This window comes from Cyphellophora europaea (genome assembly GCF_000365145.1).
Source record: "Cyphellophora europaea CBS 101466 unplaced genomic scaffold supercont1.1, whole genome shotgun sequence".
In the NCBI taxonomy this organism is placed as follows: domain Eukaryota; kingdom Fungi; phylum Ascomycota; class Eurotiomycetes; order Chaetothyriales; family Cyphellophoraceae; genus Cyphellophora; species Cyphellophora europaea.
Window position 1 is genome coordinate 519952 of NW_008481797.1, and position 22220 is coordinate 542171.

Here is a 22220-nt window from a genome sequence, read left to right on the forward strand (position 1 = left end):
CGAGGGTATTGCGCTTTACGTTGCTGTTGGCGCTGTCGTGCTCGACAGATGCAGGCACAGCTTGTGAACAGGATGAGGCAGGCCATCAAGATGCCCATGAAAGCCGCAGCGCTCAGCTGGCTGTCTTTGCTAGCCTCGCTGGTAGCATCCCGAGGAGAGTCGAAGGACTGGTGGCCAAGAGGCTGGATTGATGGTGCCATCCCAGCTGGTGTCTTTCGCGGGATCTGAGACTTCTGAGGAGGGGCGTCTAGAGTCAATGTAAGATTTTATAGGATAGAAGGGAGAAAGGAAGATGTAGAGATGTAGAGAGCTCAAGTAACAAATCACTGAAGTAAGCAGATCCACCTGCCCAGAAAAACATGCATCAGACGTATGCGAAGGCCTCATGCAGCGCTGTGTTTCGTGGTCTTGAGTAAGGCCATCCTCGCTTCGCCCCCGCGCCACGACTTTGCAGCGGTTGTGCAAGTGAGTCCATCTTTGGCGCATCCGGCGCTTGAAAACTCCTCGCAAAGGCATGGACCAGCTTTGAGACCACGCAGAGATCGACTGCGTGTCGGTTGTAACAGACTAGCGACGCGCTTCGTTGGGTCCAAAGGTCCTTGCAAGTAATCTGAGATCTCGGTCTTAGGCTCGTAAGGCATGATCCTGCGGATTGGTATTTGTCCGATCGTGCAATCCGGTGTGCAGAGCAGGATTTCAACCCCGGATACTCCGCTATGGCTAACGGCGCATGCACCCAGGGAATCTCGGCGCATAATGAACCACATTTGCGCGGATCAACATTGATGCTGTCCAGACAAAGACAGCCCCCAACTTGGGCGTCGTCTGGCTAGCATTTACAAGCCCCATAGATGGATGGAACTTGGGGCACCCGGCTGCTCCTTCAATCCTTCGCGCCTAAAATCGCTTACATGCCAAGACATTGTCCCTGGCGGCGTGATGTGGCTGCAGCCTCGTCGCATCACATGCTCAGCCTTGTACCGTCCTCGGCTCACCGACCACCAAACATCCCTGCCAGACCCGACCTACAACATACGGCGTACTTTTTACCACGACTCACATTCTGCACACCACGCTCGCCTCACCTCTTCTCCCGCCACCTAATAATCGAAGCTCGCCGAGGAGGGTCTATCCCTCCAAGTCGCGCGATTCACCACGTGGACGTCTGTTCCCACGACTGCGTACTCCCAAACATGGAATCACCACTAACGCCCCTCTCGCGCACGCCCTCCACGCACAGCATCTACGCGCCTGGCTCCCACCGCCGCTCGCATCCTAACCTCTCACACCTATCCCTCGCGCCGCTGACACCGCGCTACCCCATCGACCCTGCCGACTACCTTGCCTACACAGACCCCACCACCTCAACACTACACACCTCAGCCTCGATCTCGCACATTGCCTCCCTCCCTTCGCCCGGTGGCATATTAAGCAATACCTCACCGACAACACCACGCTCCCGCGCCACGAGCCGTACGCGTCTCAAGCGCAAGGCCAAAAGCCACGTCAGCGTCGTGCTGCCACAGACTCAGACGGAGGGTGATGCCGGCGGGCTGCTACAGCCATCGTCGTTAGTACCTAGCGGTGCGGTCAGTAGCGCCGGGTACGGACACAGCGTGCTGCGCGCAGCGGCGCAGCAACCAAAAACCTCAAAGAGTCATACCCATCTAAGCAGGCTGAGCGTCAAGCGTGATGCGAGCTGGCTGGTACACACGGGCCTGGCGCTGACGGAAAGTGGGCGGGAAAGTAAAGGACAGAGCTGGCTCGGGAAGCGGGACTCGAGCACGAGTCTGGCGGCCTTGAGCACCGTGAGTGTCAGCGTGTTGGGTAGTCCGAGTGAGGAGCGAAGGGAGGGGTTCGTTCGGAGTGGAAGGCAGACGCCCGGAGGCGGGAGTCGGCCCGTCAGTCGCTCGCGGAGGAGTCGTAAGGAACTGGCTATGACGTCAGTTGCTGTGCTTGCCGGCGATGGAGCCTACGCGAGCGGGATTGATGGTGTCGAACCGGACTGGGCGGATAAGGAGACGCAGGCGGAGTTGGCGGCGAATGAGGTCGGCTGGGATGGGGAGGTGTTGAGGGAGGAAGAGGCCGAGGACGATGAAGAGGACGAAGATCCCTACGGTGAATTGAACTTCGATGGCCATTTCGACACCGAGAGCGACATCCTGGATGAAGAGGAGGTTCGGCGGGAGCTCAACAAGGGCGGGCTGGGTAAGTGGATCGAAGGAGTCGTCGATGTGTTCCTGATGCTGGAAGACGATGTCCCTGAAGACTTTGACGCGGAGAGCAGGCAGGGCCTAGAACAATCACGCACCTTAGCGGGCGAGAGTGCGCGCCGGGGGCCGTCCGAAGATCAGCAGGAAGATGTGAAGCCGGCATGGGATGACGGGCGGGAAGAGCAGGATATTGAACCTCCGCCACAGCAACCGCAGGGCATGTGGGACGATGTTCGATGGCTTTCCAATGTTGTGGTGAGGAATCTTTGGTCCTAATAAATTTGGTCTTCGCTATCTGAAGTCATTCGACACGAGAAGACCGTCTCGATTCAGAGACGCGCTTTGCGCGTGAGGGTGTCAGATCAGTACCGGCCTTCACCAATGCACATTACCAGCTCCAGCATGAAACGCAGCGACCGTTGCCTCTTCATTTATGTTCCCCAGTTGTTCGCTCCTTGCTAGGACCATCATATTAGTGCAGCAAACACCTGCCATTTCAATAGTCCATGTTGCACAGCATCGTTGAGCCGCTGAAAATGACGAGCATACTCATCTCTGAAGAATCCCTGTCTCGGAACCAATCGACTTGATGAACCGGGCCTAGAGATCCGCGTTTGTCTCACTTATCTCGTCGCCAATGTGATCGTCCCACAATCACTGCCAACGTTTGCTCCATCACTCCTCATCAGAGATATCAAAACACTTCATGTCCGGGGGTCGGCGGCCGTACTTGCGTCACCAAAGCTTTCTTGATCAGGAAGGCCAGTGACTGTACGACGCACGACCTACAGGTGTAATGTCTGCGACGTATGAACCTCTGGGACAGTTTTGTGCCAGTCGGACCAACATTCATGAAATGCTGCGCGAATGAGATGTCGAGTCCGAAGAACACTGCAGACAGCATCATTAATCCAATCCATCCTCCAACTCCTGCTAGTCTTGGTTGCATCATTTGGGCCTTTCACAAAGCAAAACAACTGTAGTTAGCGCCAAGGCTTTCACTGCCTAACAGTAGCTCCGCCAAGTATCAATAAAAAGTTTACGCAGCTCGCAAAAATGCAAAAACAATCAACAATCAGGATTCGCTGATGGTCACCCACTCAACTACTAACTGATCGGCCTGTGGTTTAAGTTGCCTGAGCGGACGGGAAGGCCTGTTTTCCGCAGCCTGTGGTCGATTGCGAAAGGCCTTCTACTTGTCGTAAAATATGAAGATTTCATTTTTCTGGTCGATTGTGGCACTCACAGTTCGCCATCAGCACCCTTGCTGCTTTGAGGGGCATGTATCACGGCCTTGGAGCTATCTGATACGTGGGTCGTAAGTGTTTTGGAGACGGTGCAATAGCACTCTACCGAAAGGCCGAATGCTATATCGTAAAAGTAATGTAAGAACGGGGGAGGCGAGCTTTTTAGGTCTGGGCAGGGGTGGGCAACCTCGACTTTCTTTCTTAAATGTTTCTTTCTTCAGAGGACGACATCAAAGCATCTCAAACCCCAGTAGCGCATCTGAAACGCCTATAGCCTGCTCGGGACCGATATCTGATAGAGTGTAGGCGGCGCCCATCCAGTCAAAGAACTGGGCTGGCGCATACTGTTCTGCCAGTTCGGTGGCACCTTGATCTATGGCGCCGACGTTGTTGTTGTTGTTGTCTGTGCTGCACAAGCTAAGAGCTTCAAGACCGTTTGAAGACGCACCGATTCTGCCGGCATCGACCCCCTCCTCGCTGGGCCTCTCTTGGGTGAGCATCTCATCAATCATGCGAATGACGGTCTTATTCAGCACCAATGACTTCAGGCGTTGCATTCTGACTTGGACGGCCTGCACAGTCTCGGCGCTGATTCCTGGCACAGCTCTGCTGGGACCGTCCGACGAATCGTATTCCGCGGTTAGAACATCTGTTGTGAAGAGTTCGAAGACATCCGCGAGTATTCCCGTTTGCTCCCATCGCTCGGTCATGACAGCGAGCGTGTTGGAACAGAGTCTGATCGCGTCGAAGATCTTCTTTGGGCTACAGACCTCGGTCCTAAACTTAGGTGGCGTAGCCCACAGACAATACAACATTGTGATGCCGATCGAGAATTGACTAATCAGCTGTGACCTCGTCAGCGTTTGAGCCATTCTCTTGCGATGAAGCACATTACCCCGAGAACTGGATATGGGACGACCCTTCGCGCTTGGAACTGGCGGAAGATTTTCACGGTCTCGATGCTTGCTCTGATGGACCATTCGCCAGCGGGACCACGGACGTTGGACTTTGTCGGCATATGTAAGTAGAGGAGGCAATGGTTGTAGACGAGGATGTGCCAGCGCGGGTCGGTCACAGAATTCGTGCTGTCCGAGACCTGCTCGAGCTGCAGTCTCCAGTTTTCCAGCTTCGTCAAGATATAAAGCCTCCATTCGGCCGCGGAGTCGATATCGAAGTTAACTCGCATAGTCACGTTAAGAATCTCTGATTGAATCTGGCTCAGTCGACACCGGTGGAGTGCTGACGATACCTCCGTCCTTGTCATAGGTTCATTCAGAGTAAAGGTACCATCTAAAAGAGCTGCCTCATTTATGTCGTCGAAGAGCTAATGCTAGCATTAGTACTGTTCTCCACATGCTTCTGGTACGTACCGGAACGGTGATGTTGTCATCAGCTATCGAGAAAGGAAGATGCAGAACACCGCTGGCTAATCGATCGAGAACATACGCCGACCAGAATACTCGCCTCCGTAATTGTGCCTCAAGATGCGCCGCAGCATCCGTCTGCTGTGGTTCGGCTTCGAAACTGTGGAGTCGAGCCACAATGCAACGACGCATTGCAGAAGAAACGGCAAGCGACACCTTTTCCGTCGAAGGAGAAAAGAGGGCGTGCAGGGCTATCAGTAAATCCGCTTGGATTTGTGTCAGTTCGTCGGCATGGCGATATACCGCGGGGAGGAAATTTTGAACAGCATAGTCGTAGGCTTTCTGCGGAAATTAGCCTACTTGCTGATATCTGGTTGTCGGCCGAACCTGTGATGCGCGGGAAACGCAAAGAGACACTCTCGGGTTCAAGAGCAGGCTGACTGCGAAAAGCTTACAACCATTAGACAAAAGTCTCCTCTGAAACAGGGTCTTACCATATGGACCATGAAGCCTTGCCATAGATCTGGCGAAGCATCATTGATGGTCCTCATTTTCCAGTTTCTGTGCCATGCGCAGAACGTGCTCTGCAATAAGAAAGGGTATTTTCTGTTCGCATGTGTAAAATAGACCTCAACCAAATGTTCCTCCACTTTAGCTGGGAGAGCCTCCGGCCTTATACTTGACTGATACACAAAGTGTTCGAGATCATCGGAAAGATCTACAGGGTTCATAGGTTCTGGTGGACTGTATGCAGAGCTCGTATCTCTGCCGTGCCACGATTGAGCTTGTCGACAACCATTGTGAGAGCTTAGTGGCGAGGGATTGGTACATCGTGAATGCCCTGGCTCGGAATTGCTGACACGATCCGTCTGAATCGGTTGCGCGTCGGCTGGATAGTGCTGCCCATCATGATCATCTGGCGAAGACCCAACAGTCGCATTGATGGGAGAAGTGGTTTGAAGTTGGGCTGAATCTACCTCTGACACCACGTTACCAACATCAGCATTGTCGAGTGCCTCAGATTGCGTTGGCCGATTCAAACTGGTGGTTTCTCGTCCTTCGAGCTCGCTGAGACGCCGCTGAAGAGACTGAACGTAGCTGTAAATGATCAGACAAGGCGGCCTGTCTTCTGCTACCAATCAAGAACCTACTCTGCTCTATACCTGGCACGTGACAACCCTGGCAAGGTCGGAGAGCATTCTGTCGTTTGTTTAGCTTAGCCAGAAAACAAATCAGTTCTCCTTGGAGCACCGACATACCTGCATTCGCGCTCTTGCAATTCGTGCATGGGTTGCTACCATCTGTGTCGCACTGAAAGCAATTTCGCTTAGCCTGACCCAGCTACGACGGAGCCGTTGAGCCCTGATGGTGAAGCTCACCTTCTGCTTACGGCGTCGACATCTTTTGCAGGCCAATACTTTCCGTCGTTTGAGTGGTCGATCCGTGCCGACGAATTGGGGTCGAGCATGGCTGTGACCGTTTGTGAAAGCGCTGTCGGGTGCCGAGACCGACAATACCTAGCAACCTCGGGTTAGCGCGCGCTACTACACTGCAGTCCTACGACTGACTTGAGACCTTTGGGCCATGCCTACACACGTTAGGAGAATGCTGTGAGTCTAGGAGTCGCGAAGTCCGCTCGGACAAAGTCCCAAGATGAGTCGGAGAGCGGAGAGTGCGATGAGGGCCCACGTTATCTACGGTATCTCGGAATTCTCCAACCCGCTATCTAAGAGCAACGCAAGCACGAGGCAAGCGCGGGCCGTCCGATATCTGGATATGAACGGTAGTTGCTCGGCGCCACCCCCGCCTAAATTGAAGCCCATGATTGGGGATGGCAACAAACAATATGGAGAAGTGGGCTGATCGTCGGTGGGCCCGCCGATAAGGGTTGCGGCAAGTGCATATCTCTTTCGCACTTCACGTTCCCGACGGTGGTTGCTGAGGGCAGGATGTACAGTAGGTCGGAGCTAAGTTGGGTGTAGGGCGAGGGCTCAAAAGCATCCCACGTGCATGTAGAGACGGATCGAGCTTCAGGTCTCCATTACGAGCGTGCCTGTATAGCATTACTGTGGTCGAAGCTTCATACCTTGTTACCTACTTATCATCTCAAAGAGCGCCTTTCGGTAGCATACTTTCAACATGGCGACCAAAGGGGCAACTGAAAATGTTATCGATCAGCCGCTCGATACAACGTCGGAGTCTCTCGGGAAAGACATTGAAACCTCACGGTCAGTCCCAGGAAAAGAAGATGTGGCGGCTGTCTTCGCCAACTACTTCAATGGCCACGATAGCTATTCGGAAGAGGAAGCCAAGCGACTACGATGGAAGCTGGACGTGCGCCTCATTCCCATACTGTGGTTCAATATCCTCCTGCCAGCCATGGATAAAGTCAGCCATGCCAAAGCAGCCGTCTATGGTCTGCAAGAGGATCTCAACCTTGTGGGCGATCAATACAGCTGGATAGGATCGATCTTCTATTTCGGGTACATGCTATGGTGCTTCCCATCAGCAACTATTCTACAGAAGCTGCCTCTGGCAAAGACAATCGGCTTCGCCATGCTACTATGGAGTTTCGTGTTGATCGGGATGGGTTTCGTCACTTCCTTCTCGCAATTACTCGCATGCCGATTCCTTCTGGGTCTTTTGGAGGCTCCCGTTGTTCCTGGGAATATGCTCATCATGGCCATGTGGTTCGTAGCCTAGCCGCCCGATCGGCAGCGGTCCCGCCTGCTCATGGATGGAAACTAATACCCGCATAGGTATACTAGAGCCGAACAAACACTGCGCTATGGCTTGATGTACACCGGCCTTTCAACGATCTTCACAGGTCTCATTGGCTGGGCTATTGGATATATAAGGACCGACAAGTTCTACATCTGGCAAAGTTTCTTCTGGATCTGTGGCGTCATGACCTTTGTCTATGCCTTAGTTGTTCTATGGCTCCTCCCTGACAGTCCGGTCAAAGCTAAATTCATTAACGAGAGACAAAAGGCCATTGCCATTGACCGTGTACGAGCCAATCAAACTGGTAAGTTCTAGCAATACGACTTCCTTCCACACACGAAAGTCCTCAATCTTACAATCCTCTTCAGGAATCGAGAACCGCAAGTTCAAGAGAGCACAGCTGCTGGAGGCCTTCATGGATGTTCGAGTCTGGCTGATGGTGCTCTTCAATCTGTGGATCAGCATTCCCAACGGTGGTCTGACGAACTTTTCCGCCCTCATTATCCAAGGTTTGGGCTACAGTGGACAAGTTGCTTCCCTGTTGACCATTCCTAACGGTATTTCTCAGACCATTTCCAGTTATGCGTGCAATTGGGGCGTCTTCTTTCTCCTCAGAAAGAATCCCAAGCTTCAAGTCCGTGGCGCCTCCATTATACTCGGATGCATTCCGGGGTTGATCGGTACAGTGCTGCTTTATACGCTACCAACTGACGCATACATCGGTCGACTTGTGTCCATGTGGGTGGGCTACTTCTACCTCGGTCCTTACATTGTCGCCCTGAGTCTTATTGGTGCCAACACAGCTGTGAGTGATTCCTCCTAGTGTCTCTCTTCACTGGTTTTGATGGGCACAAAATTGACAGATCCGATCTAGGGACACACAAAAAAGGTCACCGTCAACGCCATGATGTTCATTTCCTACTGCGTGTCGAACATCATCGGCCCGATGTTCTTCAAATCTGGACAAGCACCACTATACCCTCTCGGAATCGCTGCCATTCTGGTCGCTTACGGTTTGGCCATCATTACTATTGGGATCTACATGTTCGTTTGCCACAAGGAGAACATGCGACGCGATGCACTAGACAGCGCAGCTGGTGAGACGGTCCATCTCGATACAGACTTCAAGGACAAGACCGACAAGGAGAACCTGGTACGTTCCACCGCAAATTCTTTGTGTGAGAGTACATTCCTGCTAACTCAGAGGTCTTACACAGCACTTCCGGTATGTCTGGTGAGTTTTCGCGACGAACGGCGATGGTTGGAAGGTCGACATCAATAGTGACGCCAGCAACCCTGTCTCTGTGAACAGAGACAGCTCTACGTGGAGCAGAGAGCGCAGTAGTCATAGCATTGGGCAAGAGACTCCTGCAATGAGATGATCTTCCGGTATTCAAGCCCACGTCGTTCGATCATGTCTCTCCGCTCGCAAGGGTATCGCAATTTTCTTCCAACTAGGACTCAGTATTTCTTCTCCGCCACAGGCAGGACACGGTATCTTATCGCCCCGATAGTCAGACCAAAATACCCTGGACATTTTCAAACACCTGAACTTCTGTCGTAGCCTCTGTGCTTTATAGCTGTGTCCGACCGTAGTTTCCTCATTTTCGCGTCGCACCTTGGGAGAAAACCAGAATTTGAAAGCAGTAGACTTGCAAGTACTTGCACAGTTGTGCGTTGGGAAGCATGATTTTCTTAATGCTAGACTCAAACCACTATCCTATCCTATTTGCTTTGGGGCCTTTAACCAGACCCTGCCCCATGAGCAACTTGGTTTGGTCTTCACCAAAGATACCCATCGTTGCGGTCTCCAAGAGTGCGTCCGCCAGGTAGGCTCCTGAGAAGCGGAATCTGGCATAGCCCAGATCATCGTCAGGCAAAGTGCCATTGGTGAGCGCACTCGAAGCAGTGTCTCGTTCGATCACTCCCGGATACGTGGTCTTGAGCTCCTTGGCTTGCACGTGCTTCAAGTATGCCGCGATTCCGCCCTCTTGGAACATTTTCCCAAAGTCCTGGACGGCACGTCTCTGACCTTGCAATGCCCAAATCGGCTGCAGGTGCCAGACAATGCCGTACTTCTTGGAGGTCTCCCATGGAAAGTCCCTGACCTCCTCGGGACTCCAGCCGTTCTTCAGCCAATCGTATCCGCCAGTGTAGCCAAATCCAAACTTCCGATTCGGATGTACCGCACGCACACCCCGATGGAACGCATCAATGTCGGAGGGAATGGGGAAGTCCATGCGTGCCCACGTCACTTCGCCGAGCCCTGCAGCAAGGAGGGCTCGCATGATGACTGCATCCACGGTAGGTTTAAAGCGGTAGGAGCCGTCTGGTGTGCGTGCTAGATCCCAATCAAAGTGGAGTGTTGAGTAGGGTTTCGTCCCGAGATGTTGCTCCGCTAGACTACGACGTGCCTGAATCGAAAGCGGTTCAGCTGCGCCCTTGATCGCTTCCTGGTAACACTTTACGCCTTCTGGAGAAGCATCGGCATGGGCGGCTACAGCCTCGTCGAAGGTAGCCAGTCCAGCAGACGCAATCCAATCTTGTTGCGCCTTCTTGTAGTCGGCGCCATCCTTGAGAGCTCTCGCGAGGACGGTGGCGAGTGGCTCGACCTGCTTGGTGACTCCCACAACCCAAGCATGATCGCGCTCGTCGATAACTGAGGTGATAAATCCCGCATGGTCGGTGTCACAACGGCACATGAGTATCTGGAGTCACAGGTCAGTTGCACGGAGCTCGTCTAAGGGAGGCAGGCCCAGAACTCACGGTCTCGGCCCCGAGAATGTCGATTTGCATCCTGGCCGCAGTCAAGCGGGACAGATATTCGCTGGTCGGGACGACTGTTCGAGGGTCACCGGTAGTGAATTTCTTTGTTCCTTTTCAATGTCCAAGGTCAGCGTTGAGTCCTTAGTCCCATAACACTGACAGGGCGGGAGATATACCTATAGCTAAGTCGTCGAGATGGAACATGGCTACTCCAGACTCCACAAAAGCTCTAGCCAGCTTCATCGTGTGCGTCAGGCCACCAAAGCCCATGTCACCGTCCGCAACAATCGGCATCAGAAAATCCAGATTCTCCAGACCTTCACGTTCGTCCTTGGGGTATTGCATTCGAAACTGCCGCTGGCGCTGGTCCTGCCACTGCAGGGCACGAAACGTCTTGGCCACCTGCGCCGGGACCGTATCCCACGGATAATCTGCGTGGTCCATTCCGGGCTGGCTGACCTGGTCGTAACCACAGAGTGCCCCAGACACATATGCGGTCTGTTGGTTCTTTGCCATGGCTCCTGCCTGAAGGGGCCCCGTGCAGCCAAAAGTCAAATCGCAGGTGCCGTTCCGTGCATGTTCTTCCAGCTGACTCCAGAGCTTCAGAGCCATGTCACTGGAGGGATACTTCTGCTTTATACTGCTGCGTAGAGCAGCAATGCGTTCAGCAGCATATGGCCTAAGCAATAGTCAGACATCGTAACGATCACGAATACTCTTCTTGACCGCCACATACCGTTTCAACTGTCGTTGTTTGTCGCTTGATTCCCACCACGCTTTGATTTCGGATACTTCCTTGTCAAAAGCAGCCTGCTCCTCATCGAGAGTCCATCTATGGCTCGGCATCGTGTTCTGCTTGCTCGGTATGGTTGTGTGCAGAGGTGGCTGCTTCCCAGGCTGCGAGATGGCGCGAAAAGTCGTTCAAGGCCTATGATTTCACCTGGGGAAAAAAGAATGGTGGTCCTTCGTTGATAGCATAGATGAGCTGCATGTTGGATGTGCGATGTGCGCGGCACGCGTTCGTGGAGAAGTCGCCGCTCTCCCGAACATCTCGGATCGCAATACTTTCTCCGAGCAGTCCACATGGGCATGCCAGTCCCACTGATGCGTATCTTTGCTGTTTTCGCAACACTTGACTACACCTCTGAGGATGTGGAGATCGCGTCTGGCGTGGCCCAGACGCGAAGGGCAGCGCCAAGCCATGAACCCCAACGTCGTCTTGGTAGCGCTAGGACTTTGAAAGTCCGATGGGATCGCCGACCGACCGGTGCATCACGCTGGCGACATGCACAGGCAAGCAACAGTGCGAATGCAGCCACTATGGCATCAGCTGCTGGGCTTGAAGGGCTTCCAGCTCGTGCGAATGCCGCAATCACTAGAACTATCCGCGGAACGTGTTTATCAGCTCTTATCTTCTTACAGCGACTGTCCTTGGACTCGGCATAAACAGCAGCCTGAGTGCTCGCCAATGATCTGACCAGGGTACCAGCTACTGTAGTTGGAAACAAAGACGCCTTTGCTAGACGGACTTGGGCACCTCGTACGGTCTCAACCACCGAAGGCACTCTCATGATGGCCATCACAGGGCAAGCAGCAAATCCAGCGCCTGAGCCGCACATCGATCTGCAAAAAGGATGGCCTACACCGCGACTCCTACCAGCGAACAGTCTACGAGCTGCGGCAGAAGCAGTACTGGTGAACCCGAAACGCGCAACCGAGGCACTGCTGTACGGACCCAACAAAGGCGACCCAGCCTTGCGGAAGGCCTGCGCAGAATGGTTTCAGCGCCTCTACCATCTTCCATCCTCAAGCGAGGCCAACTCAATTGACCGCATCTGCATCACTTCCGGTGCATCGGCGAATTTGGGCTGCATAATGGCGGCGTTCACAGATCCCGTCTATACGCGCCGGATCTTCATGGTCGAGCCAACATACTTCCTGGCGTGCACCGTCTTCGAGGACTTCGGCTTCCAAGGTCGGTTAGTGGGCGTTCCTGAGGACGAGGAAGGTTTAGACGTCACTGTCTTGCGCGAACGCCTGGAGGCTGCGGATCAACAAGGTGACGCCTCGGACCTGCGACGCTTCAAAACGCTGCCTCAATATCCCAAACTCTACAGACACGTGATCTATCTGACCCCGACGTTCAGCAATCCTAGTGCCAAGACATATTCAGTGAAGCGAAGAGAAGCCCTGATCGACCTTGCGAGAGAAAAGGACGCCCTCATCATTACAGACGACTGCTATGACTTCTTGAACTGGAAAAGCACACCTCAGTCGAGTCAGGTCCAATCCAACGGCAACAGTAACGGTGCCGTTCATTCTTCAATTCCTCCAAGACTCACCGACATCGACCGCACCCGGCCCGGGGGTGACCCTGTATGGGGCAACACCGTCAGCAACGGGTCGTTCTCCAAGATCATGGGTCCCGGCATGCGCTGTGGCTGGGCCGAAGCAACGCCAAAATTTATCACGAAGCTGAATCAGGTGTCAGTGAAGCCAAACCCACCCAGGGAAGCGCGGTAAAGCGTGCTAACTTGAGAAAATAGTGGATCGACGCTTTCGGGAGGTGCGCCAGGACAGTTCTCATCCGTCCTGATCGAGCACGCTCTCCGCACGGGCAGCATGGAAGACCACATCCGCGACGTGGTCGTACCCCTGTATCGACAGCGTGCAGCTTCCTTGCGAAAAGCGGTCGAAACGTACCTGTGCCCGTTCGGAGTGGTTGTGGATGACGGCGTCTCACGGGGTGGGCACGACGGCGGCTCCCACAACGAACTCCACGGCGGGTTTTTCCTGTACCTGCTCTTCCCAGAAGGCGTTTTGGCGGATGCTGTAGCGGCGCATGCGCTGAAGAGTTACAACGTCAAGTTCCTGGCCGCGGGTTCAATGACGGTGAGGGGGAGCGGCACGTCCACGGACATCTTGCGAAGAGGTGCTAGGTTGTGTTGGGCTTGGGAAGAGGAGAGCGTGCAGGTCGAGGGCGTCAAGAGAATAGCTTCGGCATTGGCTGATGTGACTGCTGAGTAGAATGTGCTTTGGTCATGTCGTCCTATGTATTAGTGGTTTGAGGTGATGCGGTTCTCGTAGAACCGGCGTTGCAAATTGGATCGTTCCCCTCCTCTTTATCTATGACATCCAACGTTTTGGATTTGGTGGAAGGGGTTGCTCGATAGGTAGGTGGTTGGTTACCAGAGCTCATGGGTCGCTTATAGCAAAACAGCAATTCCTGTATTCCGCAGTCCGCGGTCGATCGAGAAAGAATCACCGGAGTTGGATCCTGCGGAACGAAACTCGCATCGACATATTCGGAGAGCGCGATTTGACGAGCTGCGGTTCTCATAACATGACATGTGCTGTCGATGTACTTCCTGGCCAGATCAGCCCTTGTTACCCTCGGCATCAAAACTCAGGAGACGGTTGCCCACCATCCGTTGAGCGGCTAGTCTTCTGGTTGTGCGCTATGCATGTAACGTACAATGCCCGTTGAGCTGTCCATTACTGCACAAAAACGCCGCTCTAAGTGAAAAAGCGCTTCCTAAAAGAAGATGATGGTCACGAGTGGACGCTTGCCTATCTTCTTTTCCCTGACTTCTTTGTCCCGCTCGGCGGCCTCGACCATCGTCGGTGTTGCGAGGCTGCGTCAATCAGCTATATTTTGTCGAGTGATCGGGTGCAGGACCTCGTTACCTCGTAGAAAGGTCTGCTGTGGTTTTTGCGACACTCTTCGCTGAAATGCTTCTCTTGGCAAGGATTTTTGGCTTGCCTCTTTTGCGTGGCCTCAGGCCGTAAACCCAGCTCTTATACATCTCAACCACGACTGAGCCAATCTCTACTACGGTCTGATTGAACTTCGAATCTTCAGATGTGATTTCTTCCTCGACTGCACGGGATCATTAGGATATCGATTAGCTGGCGTCGACGCTATGAACGAACGACACGTTTGTGGGAGTTCGGTACGCCAGAGATCTGTTCGGCAACTTGAGGCATCTCGAAAGCGGATAGCTCGACGCCGCCGCTGTGGATGGAGACATCGAAGTGCTGATAGGTAACCATTGCTGAGACGATATGTGCTAAGGAGCGTGGAGTCAGGTCGCAACGGCTGCTCTCAGTTATAGCTGCGAATCATACGAGGATCGATGCGAAAGAATTCAAAGTCGAGAAGATACCTTACCTTGTCACAGAATACCTGCCAAGCCTACCGCTGACTGGCCCGCCCACGATGCTCCACCCGCACGAGGCTGGCTGGGCACAGGGGCTGACAATGTGCATGAGGGCAAACTCGGTTCGCAGAATGATCAAAGCCTGCGCTTCAGGATTCAGCACTTCTTTAAGAGTTTACAGGTAAACATCGAGTAGAGAGTTATTTGTTGTCCGTACACTCAAGTGCAGGAGACTATTTAGTTATCTCGATTGCCTCTAACGGCGTCGCCCTCACTTGGTCGATCACATCTCTGTTGCTGAACTGCACCAGAGACATCAAGTACGCTTCCCAGACCCCTTATCAATGCCTCATGGTAGCGTTTGTTCGGCAGTCGTACTGCTCTGACCTTCTCGGCCGTTGATACTAAAACACACTTGCTCAGGCTTTCTCGCCATCATCGCGTAGTAAAGTCCTCTACATTCGCCCTTCTCTCACAATGTCCCGCCACAGCATACCGATCTCAGGCCTTATTTACGCTGGCAGATCAAGCATGACCATCAAAGTAAGCCTTCAGGTCACGTTGAAGCTGTGTGACAAGGTTCAGTCGGTTCCATTTAGTTTGGAGCGTCTCCTCATCATCGGCGTCGTGGAAAGGGCTGAGGCTTCGAGCGAGGGTTTCGACGGTGTTTGTGATCTCAGTCTGCTGCAAGTCTCTTCTTGATGCGCTAACTTGGTGGCCGTGAGGGCTAGCGATGGAATCGTTGGCAGAGTTGTCATCGTTGTCGGTCGCAGTAGCCGGCTTTGCGTCATTGTCATCATTCACGGTCACACCCATATTGTCAGCATTGTCGTAATGAGAAGACATGCCGCTGTATCCGGCACGGTCATCTTGTTCTTGAGCACCAGAGTGGTCTTCGGCAGGAGTAGCATTGTCAGCTTCGTCGGACCCAACAGCTTCTTTTATGTTTCGACCGGCAGCAACGTCCGAAGCGGGATCGTTGGCCACATCCACAGCGTGATCAATTATTTCAAAGCCGTACGAGATGCTGTCGAGAGGCTGGCTCTGTTCGTTTCCACCTTCCGCAGCCGCGGATACACTAGAGCCTTGGGAAGAGTTGTGGTCACCCGAGACTGGTCGATATGTGCTGGTTGAATTGTCTTCGGGCGAGTTCTCTCGAGGCTGCACGATGATCATCGAGCCAGTGCCACTGCTTCGTACTGAGTCCGCAGATCGAGTGGTGGTCGGAGTATGCATTGAGGATTGGGCTGTACCATCGTCGGTGTGGCCGTTGATTGACAGTCGAGGAAATGGGCCTCGAACAGGCATCGGCACGCCATCTTCCGAGCTGTTGGAGAAAGTGCCAGCCTGTACTGGAGCAGGTTGGGAAATCTGGGCTTCAGCAGTGAGTACCTCCGCGTCGAGGCCACCCATTTCAGAGTCTTGGGCTCCTGGGGCACCAGGGTCGTCGGGGCCACGAACAACACTCGCAGGGCGGGTACCGGCTCCTCCGGCGCTCTGTGCATTGATTTTGTTGATTTCACTTGCATTGAGAGGCTGAAGAGTCAGTGACCATCGTAAAGCTTCGGTCACCGGCGTGGGAGGAGCAGTATCGTGACTCTTGTAGTGCTTGGCGCGGCCGTAAACACACACCCATGTAGCGCACCAAACGCATTCGAACTCCGGGTAGTTGTGAGAATACCTACCGACAGGCTGTAGGGCCGCTTCTTGGCGCTGCAGGTCTTCAGTCGTGACTTGCTGAAACACATGACCGCGACGCTCTTCGCTAGCAGGTAGAGGGGGATTGATACCAGGATGATGCACACGATAATGCTCCTTTCTGCGATTCCAGAATGCCCAATTTCGGCAGAATGTGCACCAGAAGTCATACCGCTTCTCGCCTCTTGTCTTGAAGTCGGCAAGAGCTCGAACTCTGCGAGGCGCGGGCTTCTTGACAGAGCGTGGCTCGGCGTCATTAGACTGGTCTGAATTGTCGGTGGCAGCATCTTGGGACTTATCACCCCGACCTTGATCTTCTTCATCGTCATTGTCGGGCTCTTCTTCAATGTCGTGGTGCAGATCCTCGTGAGGCAATCGCATCGTGTCTTGCCCGTTCACACCTTGGCCAGACATGGGAGCGGATCGATTGCTTGTATTGTTGTTACGAGAAGTTGATAAGGGCTGACCACCAGTAGGCGACATGCTGTGCTCATCATCGAGATCAAAAGTCGCATGCTGTTGACGAGCTCCAGCGCTTCGATCCTCTTTCGCTCTATCGCCTCCATCGGATCGGATATTGTGGTCAAGTTTCGAACGCTTCAAGAGGTTCGTGACATTGTCCGCATAGTCGTTGTCCTTACCATCATCTTGAGTGAGCGATCCTGAGATGGAGTCGTGATCTCGCTTTCTGGAAGGAGCCGCAGCCAGAGGCGCAGGCAGGTAGCGGAAACCAAAGTTGACGTAGCCAGCACCACCTCCTGACAATGGGCGGCGGATATCTCTCGGTGGGGCAGGCTTAATCAATGGCGCGAGTGTGGGTGAACCAACCCTAGGAGATGCTGAGGTAGACGCGGCGTCGGTTGTGAGATCGAAGTCAAAGGTTGCAATAGGAACGGAACTGGAATACCGACCGCCATAGCCAAGGTTGTACAGCTGAAGGTGCTGAACGCGCGGAATGTGGTCGACCCGGCTGCGATTGATCTCGTACTGGAGTACACGCACGCAAAGTGGATGACGGTTATTGAGAAGGTGATTACTGAGAAGGGCTTTGGCTAGAGAATGTGAGTACGCAGGAAGATATGTTTCGCTTGCAACTTACGAAAGCTCAGATCGAGAAGTCGTGCGCTACCATCCTTCTTGAAGTGGCTGAGTTCCAGTGTCCAGAACTTGCCATGGAGAAAGACTCTTCCATCGCAGAACGCCTTGGTCAAGAGTTGACCATCTTGGAAGAGCTCGAATACAAGGTCGGCATATCGACCGAAGTCTGCAGCAGTGATGTTGATCTGAATGGTGTAGACTGAGCCAGGAGTGACAGTGACTGAGCATGACGTATGAGATAATCCGTGCGGTGATTCACGGTTTTCTTTCAGCTTGCCTATTGGACAAACGAGTTAGCTGCCCTATTCACTGAACAGATTATGATCACCGTGAATAACTTACGACCTCCCGACTGCAGACTAACATCAAAGGCTTTGACGATAGCCATCTTATCCGATGCCTACCACACGGTAGCAGCTTCAAGTACTCAACGTGCTATATTCTCGAAAGACTACATTTGCGTACAGCCGAGCCCAAACCAGTACTTCAGGCAGTGGAGGGGCATGCTTGGCAGGGCAACCAGGCAACACGCTAGTAGTCACGACACCGTGGCAACGAAGCCAATAAGAGCATCACGGTGGGGTCGACTGCCTTTGAGCTGACACTCTACAGCATGTTCTCCGTTTGTTGGTGACATCTGAAGCGGTCGGAGCCGGATGGATACCCAGATACGGTCGACATCGATCGGATCCGCAGCTACGACTTCAATTTGTACTTGTGCTCATTCATTACAGCACTACCTGCAAGTATGGGTCGTGCAGATAGAGCAACTAAAATCATTTCAGTGTCGCAGAAGTAATTTTTGTGCGCATCTGTCGATGGCCATGGAGACAAAGCTCCTGTTAGGATCTCAGCCCAATCTTTCATTTGCCTCTGACCATGGCTGACGAGGCATATCAAAGTGTACCAAGCATGACTTTTAAAATATCGAGCAACCGTTTTCAGTATTCTCACTCACCCACAATATTGTATCTGACTCCTCATACTGTTTGGAGCGCGAATGATCCATGTTCAGTTCAGCAAACTCGAAGGGGCTTGTTTGTTGCAAAGCGCTTTATTTGCATCTCATCCAAAGTGTATCTGATAAAGTGTATCTGATTCACAATTCAAAGACCTCATGTTAGAACAGTACATAACGCAGTCATCTGCAATAAGGCAGTCTCGAAAGCTTGCGCGAAGATGCCATACCTCGTCTACGCGGCAGTATGGTATATCGTGACCTCTATCACGGCGCCGAGCAAATTAAACCAGGTCAGAGTTGCATTATATGCGCAACTACATTTCGCAATCATTATATCATATCATAGCAAGAACCACACCTAGACAATACAAACACATTTGCCCTAGTCTCCCGACCCCTGATAAAACCTATCATCCCGATTCCCCAACCTAAATGCATGGTCCGGATCCTCCATACCCTCATGAGTACTGGTCATATATTTTCTAAAAGCCGCCGACATGGCCACGACCTGCCGCAGATGCGACTCTCTGATCTCTGGCACCACATCGTCAGGACTCTTGCCACGCTTCTCGCCCTCGTTCTTGGCGTCGAACGTCGCCAACGCGACAACAGTCTGGAACGCGTTGCGGATCTCGCGGCCATTCCACTGCAGCGTCCGCACCTCATCGCTTCGCTTCACGTACTGTTTGGCATCGTATTCATACTCGATACGGGCGCCACCACGGCGGTAGTCATCTTGGAGCTTGCGGAACAGGGCGTCCCAGATGTGAGCGCGGGCATCGTCGTCTAGTGGGCGGTAGCCGAGTGCGATGTGGATGCGGGACATGAAGGCTTCGTCGATCTGGCCGACTCGGTTGGAGGTCAGGAACAGGATGCCCTGGAAATAGTCCAGCAGCCGTAAGAAAATGGAGACGATGCTGTTGCGCTTCAGGTCATGGCTGGAGCGCCGCTGCAGGTATATGTCCGCCTCATCGAGCAATACCACAGCATTCCAGATGTGAGCATTCTTGAGGAACCGTGTCAAGTTACGTTCTAGGTCTTGAGGCTCGTGACCCAGGTCTGCTGCCGTGATGCTCACTAGAGGCTTGCGGGTGAATTCGGCGACCGACTCGGCAGTCAGAGTCTTGCCCGTGCCTGGTGGGCCATGTAGTAGTATAACTTGACCCTCGCCTTTATTCTGAATGAAATCAGCGCTGAATAAATTGGTCTGGCTAGCCTGGTCGGTGTAAGTCTTGACAAGGGCCTTGATGGCGTCTTTGTTCGACTCAGGCCGCAGCACTAGCGACTCGATGGCATCGTCGCTGAGCTGTGGCTCGACCAAGTACTCTACATCAAGTAAGTCTGGACATTGTTAGTGCCACAACCTTCCGTAGTAAATCATACATCCTACCATAGTTGCGATCTTTCAGTATAAAGCCAAACATCTGATCCCAGCAGAGAAGGTATTGGTGGTTGGTCAAGGTATCAGTCTCACTGGGAACGATGTTGTCGTAGTCGCTGTGCGTTTCTGGCGGATAAGAAATGCCGCCATCCACACTAGATACGCAATGAACACATTCGCACCGCGGAGATCTCGCACTTGCACCGGGTTTCTGAGCTTCGACAACGATCACATCTCTTCGATCCCATGATGAGTATGATGAGTGATAGTCGCTCCGCCTGTGGTTGCGATTGCTGTCTCCAAACTCGCAAGCATGGCCAAGGTTGTGCGACAATTCGGTCCACGGTCTGTCAAAATGATCAATGACGACTCGAGCTCGTACGTGCTGTTCGCAAAGATGTCAGTCAACTCATGTAGGGACCAAAAATATAACATACCTTTGACGTTCGTCCTGCATGTCCAAGTCCAGTGTATTCCATATATGCCGGTCCTTTGCAGCATTTGAAGAACTTCTGGCCACGCTTGAGTAACCTCTCCCGAGTCGCACCCCCGTCAATAGTGTCCTGAAACTCTGCAGGAAACAGCGGCAGAGATGTAATTTCTCGATCACTGTCGAAGACTGGGACCGTAATAGTCTTGCTGATACGACTGATGACTTCGCCATCGAACCACATTCCCCAGACCGAAACTGTGTAAGGCACCGCCCTCAGAACTTGACCGCGCCCTGAGAACTCAACGCCTCCGTCAACGGTGTCAACAACGAAAAGATTGAGTATGTCCCTCTTTCGGACGTAGACATCGGTACCGGGCTTCAACAGCAGCCAGAAGGAGGCGAAGTTGGTGGTCGGAGTCTGGCGAGCCCAGCCTGCTTCGGCCTGCGCGAGACCGATATCTGGCTGCTCGTAAAGATATTCTATGAGTAGATCGATATGTTTCCCGCACTCGCGCTGGTATGCCTCAGGATGCCGAGCACAGCATGCGTATTTGCCATCCTTGTAGTCAATGAGCTCCTTCTTGTGATAGTAAAGGTCTCTGAAAGGATAATTGAAAATACCAGCCCGGAGGTTGTCGGCTTGTTTGTTCTCCTCGTCTCTTCGGCGGCGATGGTCATCGACATCCTCAGCAGAAGTCGTCCAGTAATTTGCAACTGCTCCAAGTGCGTTGAGTAGCAGCTTTGAATGAATCTGTACACTTGGTAGGTCGACCTCATCTCCTGTCTCAAGCTTGTCGGGTTCATCGGCCTGGCCTTCACCAGCCACAGGCATGTCCGGATCGAGTCCATACATGCGCGAGGGTCGAAGATGCCGACTTGGAATGACACGGTTTCGAGGATATCGTACGGCATGCTTCTCCTCTAACACTGGTGCGAATTTCGCAACTCTCCATAGGCCCTGGATGATTGGTTTATCGGAAGAAAACGAATGTAGATAGTCGAGGTCCCAACCATGTCTTTCCTTCCGGAAATAGTCAACAGTATACTTGATTCTCCCTTCGTAGTTGACCTCGGCGCGCTCGTCAATTGCGGAATTTTCCAGATCGACTCCTCGTCCTGCCTGCCTGATTGACGTCTCAGACTTAGCATGAATCAGAAGTCTCTGGGGTCTTGTGTCCTCCACGATGTCGGACTCAGTATGCGATGAATCATCTGCAGCATGCTCTAGGGCAGGAATTTCATCGAGCTCTTCGTCCTCGACTGGAATGTTGCGCAGATACCGGCGACGTCTCTGGCGTGAGGATCCTGGCAAATTTACATGGAACGTGAGTGGTGGCAATGGATGTAGAGCGAAGTGCCAGTATTCAGGTCCGTATGCCGCGTCCCAGCCATTCTTCATCAAGAATTTGCCTGACTTTATTCGCTCCCGTGTACTCTTGTTAGCTGAGGGCAAGCGCTTCTCAAGAACGACTTTCAATTTCTAAGCCGCTTAGCTTCGGCTTTCAGACTGTGGTGAGCATGGACATACTTCCCACGTATCACACTCGCTCCAAGGAACCATGAATGATTTGCCCTCCGAATTCTCTATGATCAGCAAGCGACTATTGACATCTTCATGGTTGTCATGGGCGCTTTCCGGCGTGCCGTTCAAGGAATCCAGCTCTACGGAAGGGTCTAGGTCTCGTGGCACCGCATCAGAGGATTCGCCAAGGGACCGCGATGCTTCAACAGTCTCTTGATCAGGCAGCTGCGGTGTTGAAGTATCAGGCTGAACGACTTCCGCCTCGCCGTCGATCCTCGCCATCGGAGTCGACAAAGAAAAAGTCGTGCTAGACACCGATCTTACCGGTGCCAAATCTCAAAAAGGGGAGAAGCTTGTCGTTTGGCGTGAGCCTGGCTTGCTACTGATCGCTAAGGTGCTGCGCCGAGTGGAAGATGTTGGGGGGCGTCAGGTCTTTTATCGTCCGTCGAGGCCAGGCGATCGTGGGGGCGAAAGCAAGCTCGAGATGGCTGGGGACTTTGGTGAACTAATCCTGCAGGGGCCTTTCGGCCCCGCGTGCTTAGGCGAGCAACAATTGGGGCGGTGCCTATTTTACGGGCTGCAGCAGATATCAGCCGTCTACAGAAGTCTGCTTCAAGCAATCATCAAATCTATTCGCATGGCCCATAACGCTG

The 22220-nt window shown here is 53.0% G+C and overlaps 7 protein-coding genes and 1 non-coding gene across 8 annotated transcripts; 3 read left to right on the forward strand and 5 right to left on the reverse strand.

Annotated features, from left to right (window-relative positions):
* Positions 1 to 1193: 1193 nt before the first annotated feature.
* On the forward strand, positions 1194 to 2489 carry HMPREF1541_00168 (uncharacterized protein; the record flags this gene model as incomplete). The annotated part of the gene is made up of 1 exon (XM_008712476.1): positions 1194 to 2489. The coding sequence occupies one exon, from the start codon at positions 1194 to 1196 to the stop codon at positions 2487 to 2489; it is 1296 nt and encodes a 431-aa protein (XP_008710698.1).
* A 786-nt stretch (positions 2490 to 3275) lies between these two features.
* Positions 3276 to 3391, reverse strand: HMPREF1541_00169. The gene has a single exon (XR_573428.1). It is a non-coding gene; the product is annotated as a 5S ribosomal RNA (ribosomal RNA).
* Positions 3392 to 3690: 299 nt separating this feature from the next.
* On the reverse strand, positions 3691 to 5375 carry HMPREF1541_00170 (uncharacterized protein; the record flags this gene model as incomplete). Its single annotated transcript, XM_008712477.1, has 5 exons — positions 3691 to 4305; positions 4356 to 4784; positions 4831 to 5166; positions 5212 to 5274; positions 5319 to 5375. The coding sequence occupies 5 exons, from the start codon at positions 5373 to 5375 to the stop codon at positions 3691 to 3693; spliced, it is 1500 nt and encodes a 499-aa protein (XP_008710699.1).
* Positions 5376 to 6963: 1588 nt separating this feature from the next.
* Positions 6964 to 8786, forward strand: HMPREF1541_00171 (uncharacterized protein; the record flags this gene model as incomplete). Its single annotated transcript, XM_008712478.1, has 5 exons — positions 6964 to 7514; positions 7584 to 7852; positions 7917 to 8353; positions 8423 to 8701; positions 8766 to 8786. 5 exons carry the CDS (start codon positions 6964 to 6966, stop codon positions 8784 to 8786), a joined length of 1557 nt encoding a protein of 518 aa, XP_008710700.1.
* A 477-nt stretch (positions 8787 to 9263) lies between these two features.
* On the reverse strand, positions 9264 to 11160 carry HMPREF1541_00172 (isocitrate lyase; the record flags this gene model as incomplete). The annotated part of the gene is made up of 4 exons (XM_008712479.1): positions 9264 to 10256; positions 10315 to 10424; positions 10491 to 10993; positions 11051 to 11160. 4 exons carry the CDS (start codon positions 11158 to 11160, stop codon positions 9264 to 9266), a joined length of 1716 nt encoding a protein of 571 aa, XP_008710701.1.
* A 726-nt stretch (positions 11161 to 11886) lies between these two features.
* On the forward strand, positions 11887 to 13341 carry HMPREF1541_00173 (uncharacterized protein; the record flags this gene model as incomplete). Its single annotated transcript, XM_008712480.1, has 2 exons — positions 11887 to 12800; positions 12861 to 13341. 2 exons carry the CDS (start codon positions 11887 to 11889, stop codon positions 13339 to 13341), a joined length of 1395 nt encoding a protein of 464 aa, XP_008710702.1.
* A 1658-nt stretch (positions 13342 to 14999) lies between these two features.
* On the reverse strand, positions 15000 to 17658 carry HMPREF1541_00174 (uncharacterized protein; the record flags this gene model as incomplete). Its single annotated transcript, XM_008712481.1, has 3 exons — positions 15000 to 17224; positions 17272 to 17547; positions 17613 to 17658. The coding sequence occupies 3 exons, from the start codon at positions 17656 to 17658 to the stop codon at positions 15000 to 15002; spliced, it is 2547 nt and encodes an 848-aa protein (XP_008710703.1).
* A 955-nt stretch (positions 17659 to 18613) lies between these two features.
* HMPREF1541_00175 (uncharacterized protein) lies at positions 18614 to 21849 on the reverse strand (the record flags this gene model as incomplete). The annotated part of the gene is made up of 4 exons (XM_008712482.1): positions 18614 to 19572; positions 19622 to 19997; positions 20050 to 21525; positions 21574 to 21849. 4 exons carry the CDS (start codon positions 21847 to 21849, stop codon positions 18614 to 18616), a joined length of 3087 nt encoding a protein of 1028 aa, XP_008710704.1.
* Positions 21850 to 22220: the final 371 nt, after the last annotated feature.